The 14364-nt window shown below is 44.8% G+C and overlaps 1 protein-coding gene across 4 annotated transcripts in view; it reads right to left on the bottom strand.

Moving 5' to 3' along the window:
- The window catches only part of RABEP1 (rabaptin, RAB GTPase binding effector protein 1), a 102029-nt gene that overhangs the window by 5308 nt on the left and 82357 nt on the right, over window positions 1-14364 (bottom strand). For all 4 annotated transcript variants that reach the window (XM_078779579.1, XM_068119571.2, XM_068119570.2 and 1 more), the window contains 3 exons: window positions 7445-7500; window positions 4634-4732; window positions 4135-4251 (listed from right to left, as the gene is read on the bottom strand). In XM_078779579.1, the coding sequence (XP_078635705.1) occupies window positions 4135-4251; window positions 4634-4732; window positions 7445-7500 (272 nt within the window). The remainder of the gene's footprint in view (window positions 1-4134; window positions 4252-4633; window positions 4733-7444; window positions 7501-14364) is intronic.

The following is a 14364-nucleotide window of genomic DNA, read 5'->3' as shown; positions in this document are numbered from 1 at the left end:
AGAGACCAAGGATTTTTGATAAGGAAAGGACAGGTGAGAGCTTTTTAGGGGAAGGTTCTTTATTTTCCGAAGAAAGTGCTGCCACAATGCTTGAGGCAAGAATTCATACGTTGCGGCTTGGCCCACAACTACGATGGTGGAGGTCGGAAGACTTTGGTGACTGTATGTGAGCGACACTCTTCGTCTTTATCTTGGAGAAGGAGTTGCGATACGGTACTGTGGCTTACTGTGGTATAGCGTGGTCGTGGTCCTCAATTTGAGGAAAGGATAAGTGGCCTAAAGCCGCCGCCTCCACGTGGCGAGAGTCGGGGCAGCTCCTTTGGGGCTGTGCCAAGTTGCGGCTGGGCACCAAGGGGATCTGGGGAAGCACCCCCCTTTTCCCCGGAGTTACCCTCCAAATTTCGTAAAAGAATAATGGCGGAAAGTTCGGGTGCTTCCTCTGCAGTTACCCTGGAGGGTATCGCGCTGGAGCCAGGCGGGGCTCGGGGGCGCGCGGTGTTTGCGTGTGCGGACTGTGGAAGGGAATTCGGGACGAAAATTGGGCTTGGAGTGCACTCTCGTGCTAAACACCCTCGGGAGTTCCATGAGCTTCATCTTCCCGCAAGGGGGAAGGCGCGGTGGGACTCCGTGGAAGAACACATGATGGCTCTCGAGGAGGTCCGGCTGATTCAGCAGGGTTGTCGGTTTTTTAAACCAAGGACTGCCTGATAAAGCCCCTGGCCGATCCCTTGAGGCCATCAAGGGAAAGCGGAGGGCGCAGGCCTACAAGGAGTTGGTGCAGCGGCTCCTTGTAGAGTCGACACAACAACCGCGTCCTCGGCCGAGACCTGCACGTCCACCACATAGCCGTAGGTCAGTGGAGGAAAGGGTGGACTCCACTCCGGAGGCCGGGCCTGGTGACTTGTCGCCTGGCCCGGCCCCTGGAGGGGGGTCCCCTGCCCCGGGGGTATGGGTTTATAAAGCAAGAAAGCAGCCTTGTTAGTATCAGATTGAACTATACAGTCACGTGAAAAAGTAAGTACACCCCATGTAAAGTTTTGACTTTTTCAACATATTTCAACATACAGCTATTTGATCTTCATTTCAACAATATTGATAGATAAAGGTGATATAATATAACAAATATCATGAAACATGTACATTTTGTAGTCCATTGTATAATTAAAATAAACATAAATGCAAATTTCGCATGTGGAAAAAGTAAGTACACCCTTGGCTCTGATAGGTGGTATTGCCCCCTTTGGCAGAAACAACCTCAAGTAGGCGTTTCTTATAACTGTCTACCAGTCTCTGACATCGACTGGGAGAAATTTTTGCCCACTCCTCCATGCAGAATTCTTTCAGCTGTGCGATGTTTGAGGGGTTTCGAGCATGCACAGCTCGTTTCAAATCCCCCCCACAACATCGCGATGGGATTTAGATCCGGGCTTTGACTTGGCCATTCCAGAACCCTCCATTTCTTTCTTTTCAGCCATTCCTTGGTGGATTTACTGGTATGTCTAGGGTCATTGTCATGTTGCAAGATCCACCTTCGGTTGAGCTTCAACTTCCCGACAGATGGCCTCACATTATCCTCAAGCACCCTCTGGTACAATGAAGAATTCACAGTGGATTCTATGATGGTGAGCTGCCCAGGCCCTGATGCAGCAAAGCTGCCCCAAACCATAATATTTCCACCACCATGCTTTACAATTGGTATCAGGTTCTTGTGGTCAAATGCTGTCTTTAGTTTTCGCCAAACATGTCTTCTGGTACTGTGGCCAAATAGCTCTACCTTTGACTCATCTGTCCAGAGCACATTGTTCCAGAAGTGCTGGTCTTTGCCTAGATGTTCATTGGCAAAATTTAATCTTGCCCTGATGTTCTTTCTGGACAGCAAAGGCTTCCTCCTGGCACACCTCCCATGTAGATCAAATTTGTGCAGCCTCCTTCTCATGGTAGCCTCATGCACTTTGACATCAACAGTGGCAAGAGCTACCTGTAGGTCCCGTGATGACATTCTGGGGTTCTTAGAGACTTCTTTCAGCATCTTGTGGTCTGCTCTCGGGCTGAACTTGCTGGGGCGGCCTGACCTGAACAAGTTGGCAGTTGTTTGGAATCTTCTCACCTTGTCGATGATCTTCCGGACAGTCGAATGATTGATTTCAAATTGTTTGGAGATCTTTTTAAATCCCTTCCCAGACTCGTAGGCATCTATAACCTTCTTTCTGAAGGCCTCAGAGAGCTCTTTTGATCTCGGCATGGTGACGCCGCACACTTCAACAACAAAGAGCAAAGCAAACTAAATGTCTGAGGTTTAAATAAGACAGGTTCCTCCAAGATCCTCTCTAACGATGTTCTAATCATTTGCACCTGAGCTGGTGCACCTGATTCTAATTTTAGGTATTTGAAGTAGTGATAAATGTAGGGGTGTACTTACTTTTTCCACATGCGAAATTTGCATTTGTGTTTATTTAAATTATACAATGGACTTCAAAATGTAAATGTTTCATGATATTTGTTATATTATATCACCTTTATCTATCAATATTGTTGAAATGAAGATCAAATAGCTGTATGTTGAAATATGTTGAAAAAGTCAAAATTTTTACATGGGGTGTACTTACTTAGTCCTATACACAGGATCTACTCGGTCTAGACCGTTCAGGAATATGCTTTTACAGAACTCCATCACTGTCCTGAGTGTCATTTTTGCAAAGGTGTCTACGCAAACGCCAACATTAATTTTTGGATTCCTCATGCTCTGAATATTCCAAAAATGTATAGTTTTGCTAATCTCCAAAAAATTTAAACGAAAAAACATTGTGAACCTGACTATGATCTCTGAACTATACTCTGGTACTGAGAGTGCTGTGAGGTGTGGTGGCTCCATCTCTGACTTATTTCCAGTTGTTACTGGAGTTCGGCAGGGGTGTGTACTGACTCCCACACTCTTCAGCGCTTGTATGCACTGGATTCTGGGGAGGATGTCAGAGGTCAGGCTGTGGTGCATCGTTTGGGAGTGTCAAGATCTCTGACCTTGATTTCGCAGATGATGCAGTCATCTTTGTGGAGACCCTGGATATTCTTACGGGGGCCCTCCAGGGACTGAATGAGAAGGTGGAGCCGCTTGGATTACGGATTTCCTGGTTATAACCAAGATCCAGGCTTTCAATGACATATTGGATGCTGCTGTCCTGTCTGTGCCTGTTTGTGGCGAAGATGTTGAAGTCATGAAGAGTTGATCACTTACCTTGGCAATGTTATTCATGTCTCCGCATGTTGTGAGCCAGAGGTTGATAGACGTCTGGGTCTGGCCAAGGGAGTCATAGATTCACTGGACCAATGGGTGTGGCGCTGTCAGCATCTATGCAGGAGGACGAAAGTCAGAGTCTTTAAGTCCTTGGTGCTTCCAGTCTTGCTCTACGGATGCAAGACGTGGACCCTTACCAAGGGCCAGAGAATGAGACTTAACTCCTTCGGAACCAAGTCTCTTCGGAGAATCCTTGGCTATCGCTGGTCGGACTTTGTGTCCAACGAGCGGTTGCTGAGAGAATCAGATAAGATTTGTTACCTGTATGGTTCGTGAGCGTCAGCTGCGGCTGTATGGACATGTGGCTCTTTTTCCGGACGCTGATCCAGCTCACCAGATACTCTCAGCAAGGGAGCCTCGTGAGTAAAGGAGGCCAACGGGCCGACCGCGTGCCTCATGGTTACAGCAGGTTGATAGGTATCTCAAGGAGAAAGGGATGGGCCAGGTATCAGCCTGAGGATGGCCAGACAGAGGTCCCTGGAATACCGTCGGAAAGTGGATGCGTCGAAGCGCTGCCGTGGCACATGCTCCCATACCTGACGGTAGTTTGATTTCTTTTTGAGCGACAACATCCAGTCCATCCGTCCGTCCGTCCGCCCACCCCCCCCCCCACACACACACCCCCCACCCCCCCCCCCACACACACACACACACACACACACACACACAAAATCCCCCTCTTGTGTGCTAATCCATGATAATTGCTAAGAAAGGTTATCGCAATCACCTTCAATGTTTGATACAACATCCAAAGGCTGTAAATGCATGTGTAGTGATGGGTGTAAGCATGTGCCAGTGATGAAAGCCAGTCAATACTAGTATGGATACAAACTCTCAGGTACCTGGAGAGATTGTGAAAGCTTCACAAAGTCTCTCTGCACCTGCTCAGACGTATCGAGCTCCGCTTGCAGCCGCTGAGCCTTTCCCCGCTCATCGAGCACCGCTTGCTCAGCTCGCATCTGCACCGACCAATCAAGAAAGGGTCCAACAAAAACGTTTTCATTTACTCACCTTTCACACCACAAAGGGGGTGGGGGGGGGGACTAGGGAAGTTGTGGAAGCACGTTGGATCAGTGGAATAGGAAGAGTCAGGTATATAATCGGGTTTGTGACGGACGACGTCTGGGATTCTTAGAGGTTGGTGAACCAAACAAAAGTTGTGTTTTTGAGGCCTACTACGAACACATTCCATCCTTGATTAGATCTATCGGTTCATCTTTCCTCTTTCCATTTTATGCTCTTCCCTTGTACTCAAAATGTTCCCAGCATTGTTGCAAACATGCATTCATTTTGCAAGGACTGGTTAAGAAGAGGGAAGGAGAGGTGGGAAATAAAGCATACCCGCTGGGATTTCTCCTCTTGGATGTGCTCCTCCAACTTTCGTTCGGCTTCTCGGAACTGCTCAAAGTTTCGTTCCCTTTCCTGGACTTCCTGGGAAAGCTGCGAGGTGAAATTATAATATGTGATGAAGGATTAAGGATGCATGTATCAAAGTTCGTTCATGGCATTAAAAAAAAATTAAATCGGGCCCTGGGGGATTTAAAGGGGGGGGGGCGGTCGCCCCCCAAAAAAGGTATTTGATTTCTTCTCAGAACCACACAAGCAATTCAGATGTAACTTCACCACAACTTTCATCACCCATGATGTACCAACATTTGTTCCCAGCAAACAAAAAAAAAAATCGGGATCTTTGTTACCCCGGTTAATACACCCCAAATCCACCTCTTTTAATTTCCGACTTCATTCGCGAAATTCCTCGTCGTGTCCACTTGCTTTATACCATGTACACCACCCCACCCCCCACCCCCAACCCTCTCCCTTCCACAGACCTACCAATGTCCCTGTGCTCTACTGTTGTTGTGCTTCCCTCTCTCTCCCCCTCTTGTCTCCCACTACCTTTATTGTATGTTTTATGTGTCCGTTTATGTTTTTTGTGTTTAATGTGTTAGCTCTTAAACGAGCCTCGATGTTGTATAAGAAAAACACAGTCTTATGATAACGTTAGTATGAATCTACATGTTGCCCTGTTTTCGAGCAACCATTGAACTTGGTTTAAAATACCATGATACTGTTTAAAATACCTTTAGTCAGTGTAGTATACTGCTTTATTCTACGAGGTGAGTGCCCAGGGGTATTACCCCTATTTTTAATACATACACACACACACACATACATACACACACACACACACACACACACACACACACACACACACACATACACACACACACACACACACACACACACACACACACACACACACACACACACACACACACACACACACCCTTTCTAGGGAAAACCACATTTCCAAGCTGGTCACCAAAGCCAGTCGCAGACTGCGCATCCTCCATCGTGCGAAGTCCTTCCTTGGCACACCTGAGCTCCTCACCACATACAAGGCTTTCATCCGCAGCTCGATGGAATACTGTTCTACCCTATGGGCCGGTGCTCCTGCGTCACACCTAGTTCGGCTTCACGCGGTTGAAACCAAAGCTTTCAGAATCATTGGAATCTCCCGCGATGAAGCCGATTGTGAGGGCCTTTCACTCACTCACCGCAGGCAGGTTGGTGGTCTTTCTGTCTTCTATAGACTCCTCTCTGGCCTTGCTCCCCCAGCTCTCTCTGTGCTCTGCACCCCAAATATTCCTACCAGGTCGCACAAGATCTGCCTGCAACCCTCTTATTGTTAAACTGCCAAAATCAAGACTCTCTCCTCACCTTCCTTCACTCCTTCATTCCCCTTTTCTCCCGCCTCTGGAACAAACTCCCTCACTCTCTTCAATCCCACTCCACCCTCCAGGTCTTTAAAACAGCTGTTCACCATCATCTCTTATCTTCCCCCATCCAAAACCTTGATCTTTTCTGCCCCCATTAATTCACCCCAAATCCACCTCTTTTCAATCCCCCACTTCTTTCCTGAAATTTCTAGTAGTGTCAATTTGCTTTATACCGTGTACCCCTCCCTCCTCCCCCAGCCCTCCCCCTTCCACAGATCTACCGACGTCCCTGTTCTCTACTGTTGTTGTGCTTGTGTGCTTCCCTCTCTCTCCCCCTCTTTTCACCCACTCCCTTCATTGTATGTTCAATGTGTTAGCTCTTACACGAGCCTCGATTCTGTATACAAAAAAAAAACCACAGCGTGGGGGGACAGGCTAATTGGAGCGGCACTCGACAGAGCACGTACCTCCACCAGGCTGAACAATTTACGTTTTGTATCCCAATGATAGGCCAGATGTGCATCCGGAACTGAACTAAAATCTAATCGGCTTGCTCTCGTCACCAACTCTCCTCATCCACCAAGTTTTGGTCCTTTTTGGTTGCACATATCGTTTTTGGTCCTATCTTGCAATGGTGAAGATTCACTTAGAAAATTAAAGAATTCTCATATCTGGATCCGGATTCGGATCTTCACCAAAATCGATTCAGTTTGTTCTCGTCATACACCCAACCTTCCACCAAGTTTAGTCTAAATCCGTCCATAACGTTTTGGGATATCATGCTCACAGATAAACAAACAAAAAAGATGTCGTGTAGAGCATGATACTTGCGATATCCCTTTAAATAGTTGGTGATTGAATTCAGTGACAAAATTTGCAAATCCTCTTCAAATTGCAAGTTAATCAGATGAAAATTGACAATTTTAGAAATTCAGCCCATGTTGACCTTTTGGCCTCGAATAATTGGTGATTGAATTAAATGACCTGACATGCAAATCCTCTTCAAGTTTGAAGTCCGGATGAAAATTGACAATTTGATAAATTTGGCCGATGTTGATGTTGACGTTGACGTTTTGACCTCAAAATCAATATGCTTCTTCCTTATGGCCAATTCTACCATTTGGTGAAGTTTCGTGAAGATCGGTTTGAAATTGTGACCTGTGGGCAATTGACAGACAGACAGACAAACAGAATAACACACGGGACCAACCAATATACTTTTAAAATCTTCGGTTTTCACAAGTAACAAACAGACAAACCTCGGTGAAAACAACCTCCATCCACCTTAAGTGGGGGAGGTAATTAACAATAGTAAGTTTGTACATTGTTCAAAACTTTTACATTTTGCTACTCGATGTCCATTTGTCTCACGAGCGGTGAAACGTGTCGGTTTGTTTGCGTCGCCACGAGGCCTCGAATAACATGTTTGTACCTTCTCGCTTTCCTTCCTGTACTTTTCAACTTCTGGCTGAAGACTCGACAGCGATGCTAGAAAGGAAGCGGAAAAAGGAAATTAAAATCATGAGAAAATTATATGTCCATCACATGGTGAATCGGGAACAATTGGGTTTCACGGACATGCATATGGAACAAAGTGGTGAAATGAAAACATTACAAGTACCCAAGCAGCATTTGAAGAGGAGTAGAAACAAAATGACGACCTTAATTCCTCAAAACCGACGACATAAATGTTTGGGACGGTGGGATTATCCATGGTTTGCAAATAAAAAAGTCACAACATAAGTGCGTGCTGAACTAGAACGGAACTGGGTAGAACCCACACCTCTGCCAAGATGAAGAGTTAATGTTTTGTATCCCACTGATAGGCCGGATCTGGATCCGTACCTGAACCAAAATCGAATCGGCTTGTTCTCGTCACCGAACCAACTCATCCACCATGTTTTGTCATAACCCGTCCATAACCTTTTGAAATACCTTGCTATATATCGTTTGTATCATGCACAGAGAAACCAACGGAAACTTTATCTTCTAAAACACCTGAGAAAAGCATTTGGGAATTGGGGGCAAGGGTGGGGGTGAAAGAAGCAGGTAGAGAGAAGGGTGAAAACATGGAGGAATTATTTGTGGAACAAATCAGATGGAATGCGTCTGAGTGGAGTATCACGCAAAACCTCCCCGATTGTGATTTCCGTTTGATCGTAGTGTGAAGGCTTGTATGCTCCCATGACCTGTGCGTGCTATACTCGTGGGAGCTTTGTTCCTGGTAGGTCTTACCTAGCCAGACAGGTCAAGGGGAAAGAACTAGACAAAGAGTAATCACATCTTTTTGGGGGTAGGAAAATTTATTTTTCCACCTGGCCTAGTCACCCACACCTTCACAGTGGCTCTGTGAAGAAGCTTTTCCTTGTTTCACTGGGTGAATGGCACCAGTCAGTCTTATTCTTCTTGTTATTTTTCTTCTTTGTCTTCTTCGTCCAAGTCTTCTTCGTCCTGGTCTTCTTCGTCCTGGTCTTCTTCGTCCTGGTCTTCTTCGTCCTGGTCTTCTTCGTCCTGGTCTTCTTCGTCCTGGTCTTCTTCGTCCTGGTCTTCTTCGTCCTGGTCTTCTTCGTCCTTGTCTTCTTCGTCCTTGTCTTCTTCGTCCTTGTCTTCTTCGTCCTTGTCTTCTTCGTCCTTGTCTTCTTCGTCCTTGTCTTCTTCGTCCTTGTCTTCTTCGTTTTTTATCTTCCTAGTCTCCTTTCTTTTATTCTATTCTGTCATTTCTCGTCTCAGTTATTTTGCATCTTTCTTGTCCGGGATTACCTGTGGGATTGTACTACCATGGACATGCGTGGAGGTGGTCCATGCATCCATTTTCGGATGTATTCCTGAGGCCACCAGAGTGGCATTGTTACGACAATGTGTTCACTTGGGTTCGTGGGACCCTATTGAGTGTCTTGGACTGGTCTGTGAATTTGTTCCGGTAACTTTGCCTTATGTCTTCTTCTTCTTCCTTGTCCAGGCCTGTCCACTACCTTTCAATGTTTTATATATTTTTATCACTATGAATATGGTTCTACATTCAAAGAATAACAGATCTCCACCTGCACGTGCTAATCCACCAGCCCGTGCGCAGCGACGCTCAAATCCTTTTAATATTTGCTTCTCCAATGTCAGGGGCATTCACTCCAAACTTTATGTGCAATCTTTTGTTCAGCTTAATTCACCTGACCTGCTATTCAAGTGTCAGTTGGACAGTGGCATCTCCTCCATTTCTTTCAAGATACCTGGTTACATTTTTCACTTACTTGATCACCCTCCTTCTCATGGTCTTGGTATCGATGTTAAAGACTCTCTACATTTAGCTCGTGAAAATTCTCTTGAAGGTGGCTCTCTTAAGTTTATGTGTTTCTTCCTTGCTCTCCTGAATTCAACAAGATACAGTGTCTTTAGAAAATATTCACACCCCTTGACTTTTATCCACATTTTGTTGTTACAGCCTGAATTTAAAATTGATAAACAAAGATGTTTTGTCACTGATCTACACAAAATACCCCATAATGTCAAAGTGGAATTTTAGTTATAGAATTATTTTTACAAAATAATTAAAAATGAAAACCTGAAATGTCTTGAATCAACAAGTATTCAACCCCTTTGCTATGACAATCCAAATTGAGCTCAGGTGCATCAAATTTCCTTTGATCATCCTTGAGATGTCTCTACACCTTGATTGGAATCCACCTGTGGCCAATTCATTTCATTGGACACGATTTAGAAAGAAACACCTTTCTATATAAGGTCGCACAGTTGACGGTGCTTGTAAGAGCACAAACTCTACCATGAAGTCCAAGGAACTGTCCGTAGAACTCCGAGATAGAATTGTGAGGTGGCCTAGATCTGGGGAAGGGTATAAAACAAGTTCTGGAGTGTTGAAAGTTCCCAAAAGCAAAGTGAGCTCCATCATTAGGAAATGGAAAAATATGGAACTACACAGACTCTTCTTAGAGCTGGCCATCCAACCAAACTGAGTAACTGGGCAAGAAGGACCTTGGTCAGGGAGGTGACCAATAACCCAATGACCATTCTGACAGAACTACAGAGTTCCTTGGCTGAGATGGGAGAACCTGCTAGAAGGACAACAGTCTTGGCAGCACTTCACAAATCTAGGCTTTATGGGAGTTGCCAGATGGAAGCCGCTCCAGAGAAAAAGGCACATTACAACACACCTGGAGTTTGCAAAAAGGTATGTGAAAGACTCGGAGAGCATGAGGAAAATTTTTCTGCGGTCTGATGAGACAAAAAATTTAACTCTTTGACCTGAATGCAAAGCGCTACGTCTGGCGGAAACCGAGCACAGCTCATCGCCCATCTAACACCATCCCTAACGTGAGGCATGGTGGTGGCAGCATCATCATGCTATGGGGATGCTTTTCAGTGGCAGGGGCTGGGAGACTTACAAGAATAGAGGGAACAATGAATGGAGCCAAATACAGGCAAATACTTGCAGAGTGCAAAAGACCTTGGATTGCGGTGAAGATTTACATTCTAACAGGACAATGACCCCAATCCTACAGCCAAAGCAACACTGGAATGGCTTCAGAACAAGAATGTGAAAGTCCATGAGTGGCCCAGCCATAGTCCAGACTTGAATCCCATTGAAAATCTGTAAAAAGACTGGAAGATTGCTGTTCACCGATGCTTCCCATCCACCTTGACAGAGCTTGAGGAGATCTGCAAGGAAGAATGGGAGAAATTCCCCAACTCCAAATGTGCAAAGCTGAGACACACATACCCAAAAAGAATCGAAGCTGTAATCGCTGTGAAAGGCGCTTCTACAAAGTATTGACTCAGGTTTGAATACTTTTGTAAATCAGATATTTCTGTGTTTCATTTTTAAGTATTTTGCAAAACTTTCTAAAAAAAAAAATTCCACTAACATTATGGGATATTATGTTTATGATCATTGACCAAAAAAAATCTTCATTTAATCCATTCTAAATTCAGGTTGTAACAACAAAATGTTAAAAAGTCATGGGGTGTGAATACTTTCTGACGGCACCGTACCTCTTTCTGCATCGCTCACCTTCCTTTCCCTCTTATGCCGTGCTTGATACGAGCTCAGATAGCAGACAAGAATATTTTACTCCACCCTTCTGCACACATCATGGTATTTGGTGACTTCAATGTTCACCACAAGGAGTGGTTTGTACAATCTCGCAGTACTGTCCTTCCTGGTATCAAAGCCTATAATTTCTCAATCTCTCAAAACGTCACCTAAATTGTTTCATCTCCCACTCATATTCCTGACCGTGCTTCTGATGGAAGAAACCTGCTTGATCTCTTTCTGTGTTCTAACCCCGGTAATTGTGTTGCTGATGTTCTGCCTCCAATCGGTAACTCAGATCATTCCACCGTTTCTGTTTGTGTCTCTTACCCCTCATTCTCGACTCCAGTGCATCCTTTTCACCGCACTGTGCTTCAGTTTGGGAAATCTGATTGGGATGGATTCCGTTCATTTCTTGCTGATGTGCAATGGACCTCAGCTTTCAGTCTTGGTTCCGATATGGTTGCCGAGGAAATATACCAATGGATTTGCACTGGTATTGGCATTTATATTCCCTCACGTACCTATCAAGTGAAGGTCCAGTCCCATCCATGGTTCACTCCGGCTTGTGCATCAGCGATTGCTCATCGCAACCACTATTTCAAGCAGTACCATGTGCAAGGGTCTCTGGAGTCAAAATGTCTCTTCCGCAAAGCAAGTAACCTCTGTAAAAGAGTTCTTGAGGATGCCAAGCATCAATATGCTGCTTCTGTAGCCGATTCCATTGCGACTCAGCGGATTGGCTCTCAGGACTTTTGGAGGATTGCCAACAGTGTACTCAACCGCAATAAATCATCTATGCCTCCTCTCTTTCATGGACCTGAGGTTGTTACTTCACCTCTGGATAAGGCTAACCTCTTTTCAAACCTGTTTGTTTCCAATTCAACACTCAATGATTGGGGATAACCTCTTCCTGATTTTCCATGTCGTACAGACTGACATTCTTGTTCCAGTTATCACTCCTAAGAAGGTTACCAGAATTATTCGTACTTTAGATGCTTCAAAAACGACTGGTCCTGATGGAATCCCTGTGATTGTATTGAAGATGTGTTGTCCCGAACTGTCACCGATTCTTCCCAAGCTATTCAACATGCGCTTGTCTGCTCAAGTGTTTCCTTCATCAAGGAAAGTAACTTCTGTTGTCCCTGTTTTCATGGGTGTACGTGAGCATTCTGAACCAAGTAACTATCGCCCCATCAGCCTACTTCCTGTAATAAGTAAGGTATTTGAATGTTTCATCAATGAACAACTTCTCAGCCATCTGGAGGACAATGAACTTCTCAATGACTGCCAGTATGGCTTTCGCTATTCTCGCTCTACTGGTGATCTGCTATCCTTAATTACAGATCATATCAACAGGAGATTGGAGCTCAAGGGTGAAGCTCCATTAGTTGCTTAGGATATCTCAAAAGCCTTTGATAAAGGTTGGCACAGGAGTCTGCTCCACAAGCTTCAGTCGTATGGTGTATCTGGAGTGATGCATTCAATCATTTCAGCTTTCCTTACAAATCACAAGATTAAAGTGGTACTTGAGGGTCAATCTTCTCCTACTTGCTCCATCAATTCTGGTGCTCCACAGGGTTCTGTCCTTGGTTCCACATTGTTCCTTGTTTACATCAATGATCTTCCTGATAATGTTCTGTCTCATATAGCCATGTATGCTGATGATTCCTCACTCTACTGTACATCTGCTGATTCACTCAACGCCACTCGTAATGAGGTTGGAGTTTCTCTGGACAATGATTTGGAGAATGTTTTTTTTTTTTTTTTTTTTTTTTTTTTTTGTATACAATATCGAGGCTCGTGAAAGAGCGAGCTCGTGAAAGAGCGAGCTTCAACCTCCTAGTAGTGTTGAAGTTGGGGCACGACTGCCTGGTAACCTTCAATGCAAAGAAAACTAAATTGGTGTCCATATCTCACTCCAGAAACAGGTCTTTCCCTTCTGTGCACATGGGGTCTTCAACCTTAACAGAATCATCAGAGCTTCGGCTTTTTGGTCTGGACATCTCCTCTAACCTCCGATGTGATATGTACCTTTCTGGTATTGTTATTTCTTTCTGTCTGTGTTGCTTGTGGGTATTTTTTCAAAGGGCAGGTGTATGTGTCTAGTGCTGTAGTCAGGTGCGATGTGGTTTACCACTCTTTGCTTTTTTTCTACAGCCGCTGGATAGCTCTGCGAGCGAAAAGGCCGAGTGCGTAAGCCCTTCCTTCTGGTACATAGCCTCTACCCTTGCCAAGACTTTCAGACTACCTACTACCTCCTAGTAGTGCACCAGGGTAACAGTTCTCTTGAGGGCACTGGCTAAATGTCTGGAGGATCTCAGAGTAGGTTGGTACCCAAGGGTGTAGTGTGCATGGCCCTCCATTTTGAGGACTTGTTGTGATACTGTATAAGGTTTGTACCTGTATAAGGCAACTACACGTCCCCTCATGGAGTACTGTTGCCACATTTGGACTGGAGCACCAGCCTGCCACTTATCTTTACTTGATAGGCTCTAGAAACGCATCGTCAACCTGGTTGGTGTGGAGATGGGTTCAACTCTTCAACCACTCTCTCACCGTAGGTCAGGTGCCACTCTTGGTTTGTTCTACAGATATTTTCATGGCAAATGTTCTGTTGGACTTTCTAACTTGGTTCCTCCCATACAAGTGTTTGGACGTAAGACTCAGTTTGCCATCTCCGCTCACCCATACATTATAGCTGATCCAAGATGCAGAAAGAAAGGCAATGCAGATAGTTTTATCCCTCGTGCTGTCTCGCTCTGGAATTCACCACCTGTAACATGCTTCCCATTATCCTACGATCTACTCGGCTTCAAGGGGAATGTCCATTCATACTTCCTACATCTTTGAGGTTTAATCGCATTTTACCCAACCTCTGCTACTTCCTGTGTCTTGGATGTTTTCTTGTTATTTTTTTATTTATTTACGTTTTATTTTTCTTTATCCTTATCTTTATCTAACCTTCCCATAGCCCCTTACCTAGAGTGGCTTTGTGCCTTGTTTGTGCCAATTTCCATTAAAAAAACAGGACAGAATCCCAAACTCTGGTGTGAACATGAAACGAGGGCGTCGAGCATTAAATATTTTTGTTAAGATCAAAAGCATGTTTTCATGTTAGGCAAAAGAAAACCCTGCAAAGGCTTTCGATATGTCAGACTGAGAACATACATCAACCAAGTGTGTTAACCTGCGTGTAATGGGGCCTCTCTGGATGCACAGGAACACAAATGATGGGCGATGGCAAACGGTAAATATGGTTTTACATCAAATAAACGAGGTGAACAAGGGTAGTCCATGGTTTAACATGG

Source organism: Myxine glutinosa, chromosome 6 (assembly GCF_964187855.1).
Source record: "Myxine glutinosa chromosome 6, kmMyxGlut1.1, whole genome shotgun sequence".
NCBI classification, from domain to species: domain Eukaryota; kingdom Metazoa; phylum Chordata; class Myxini; order Myxiniformes; family Myxinidae; genus Myxine; species Myxine glutinosa.
Note: the sequence above shows the minus strand (reverse complement) of the source record. Positions and strands in the feature narration are given on the sequence as shown.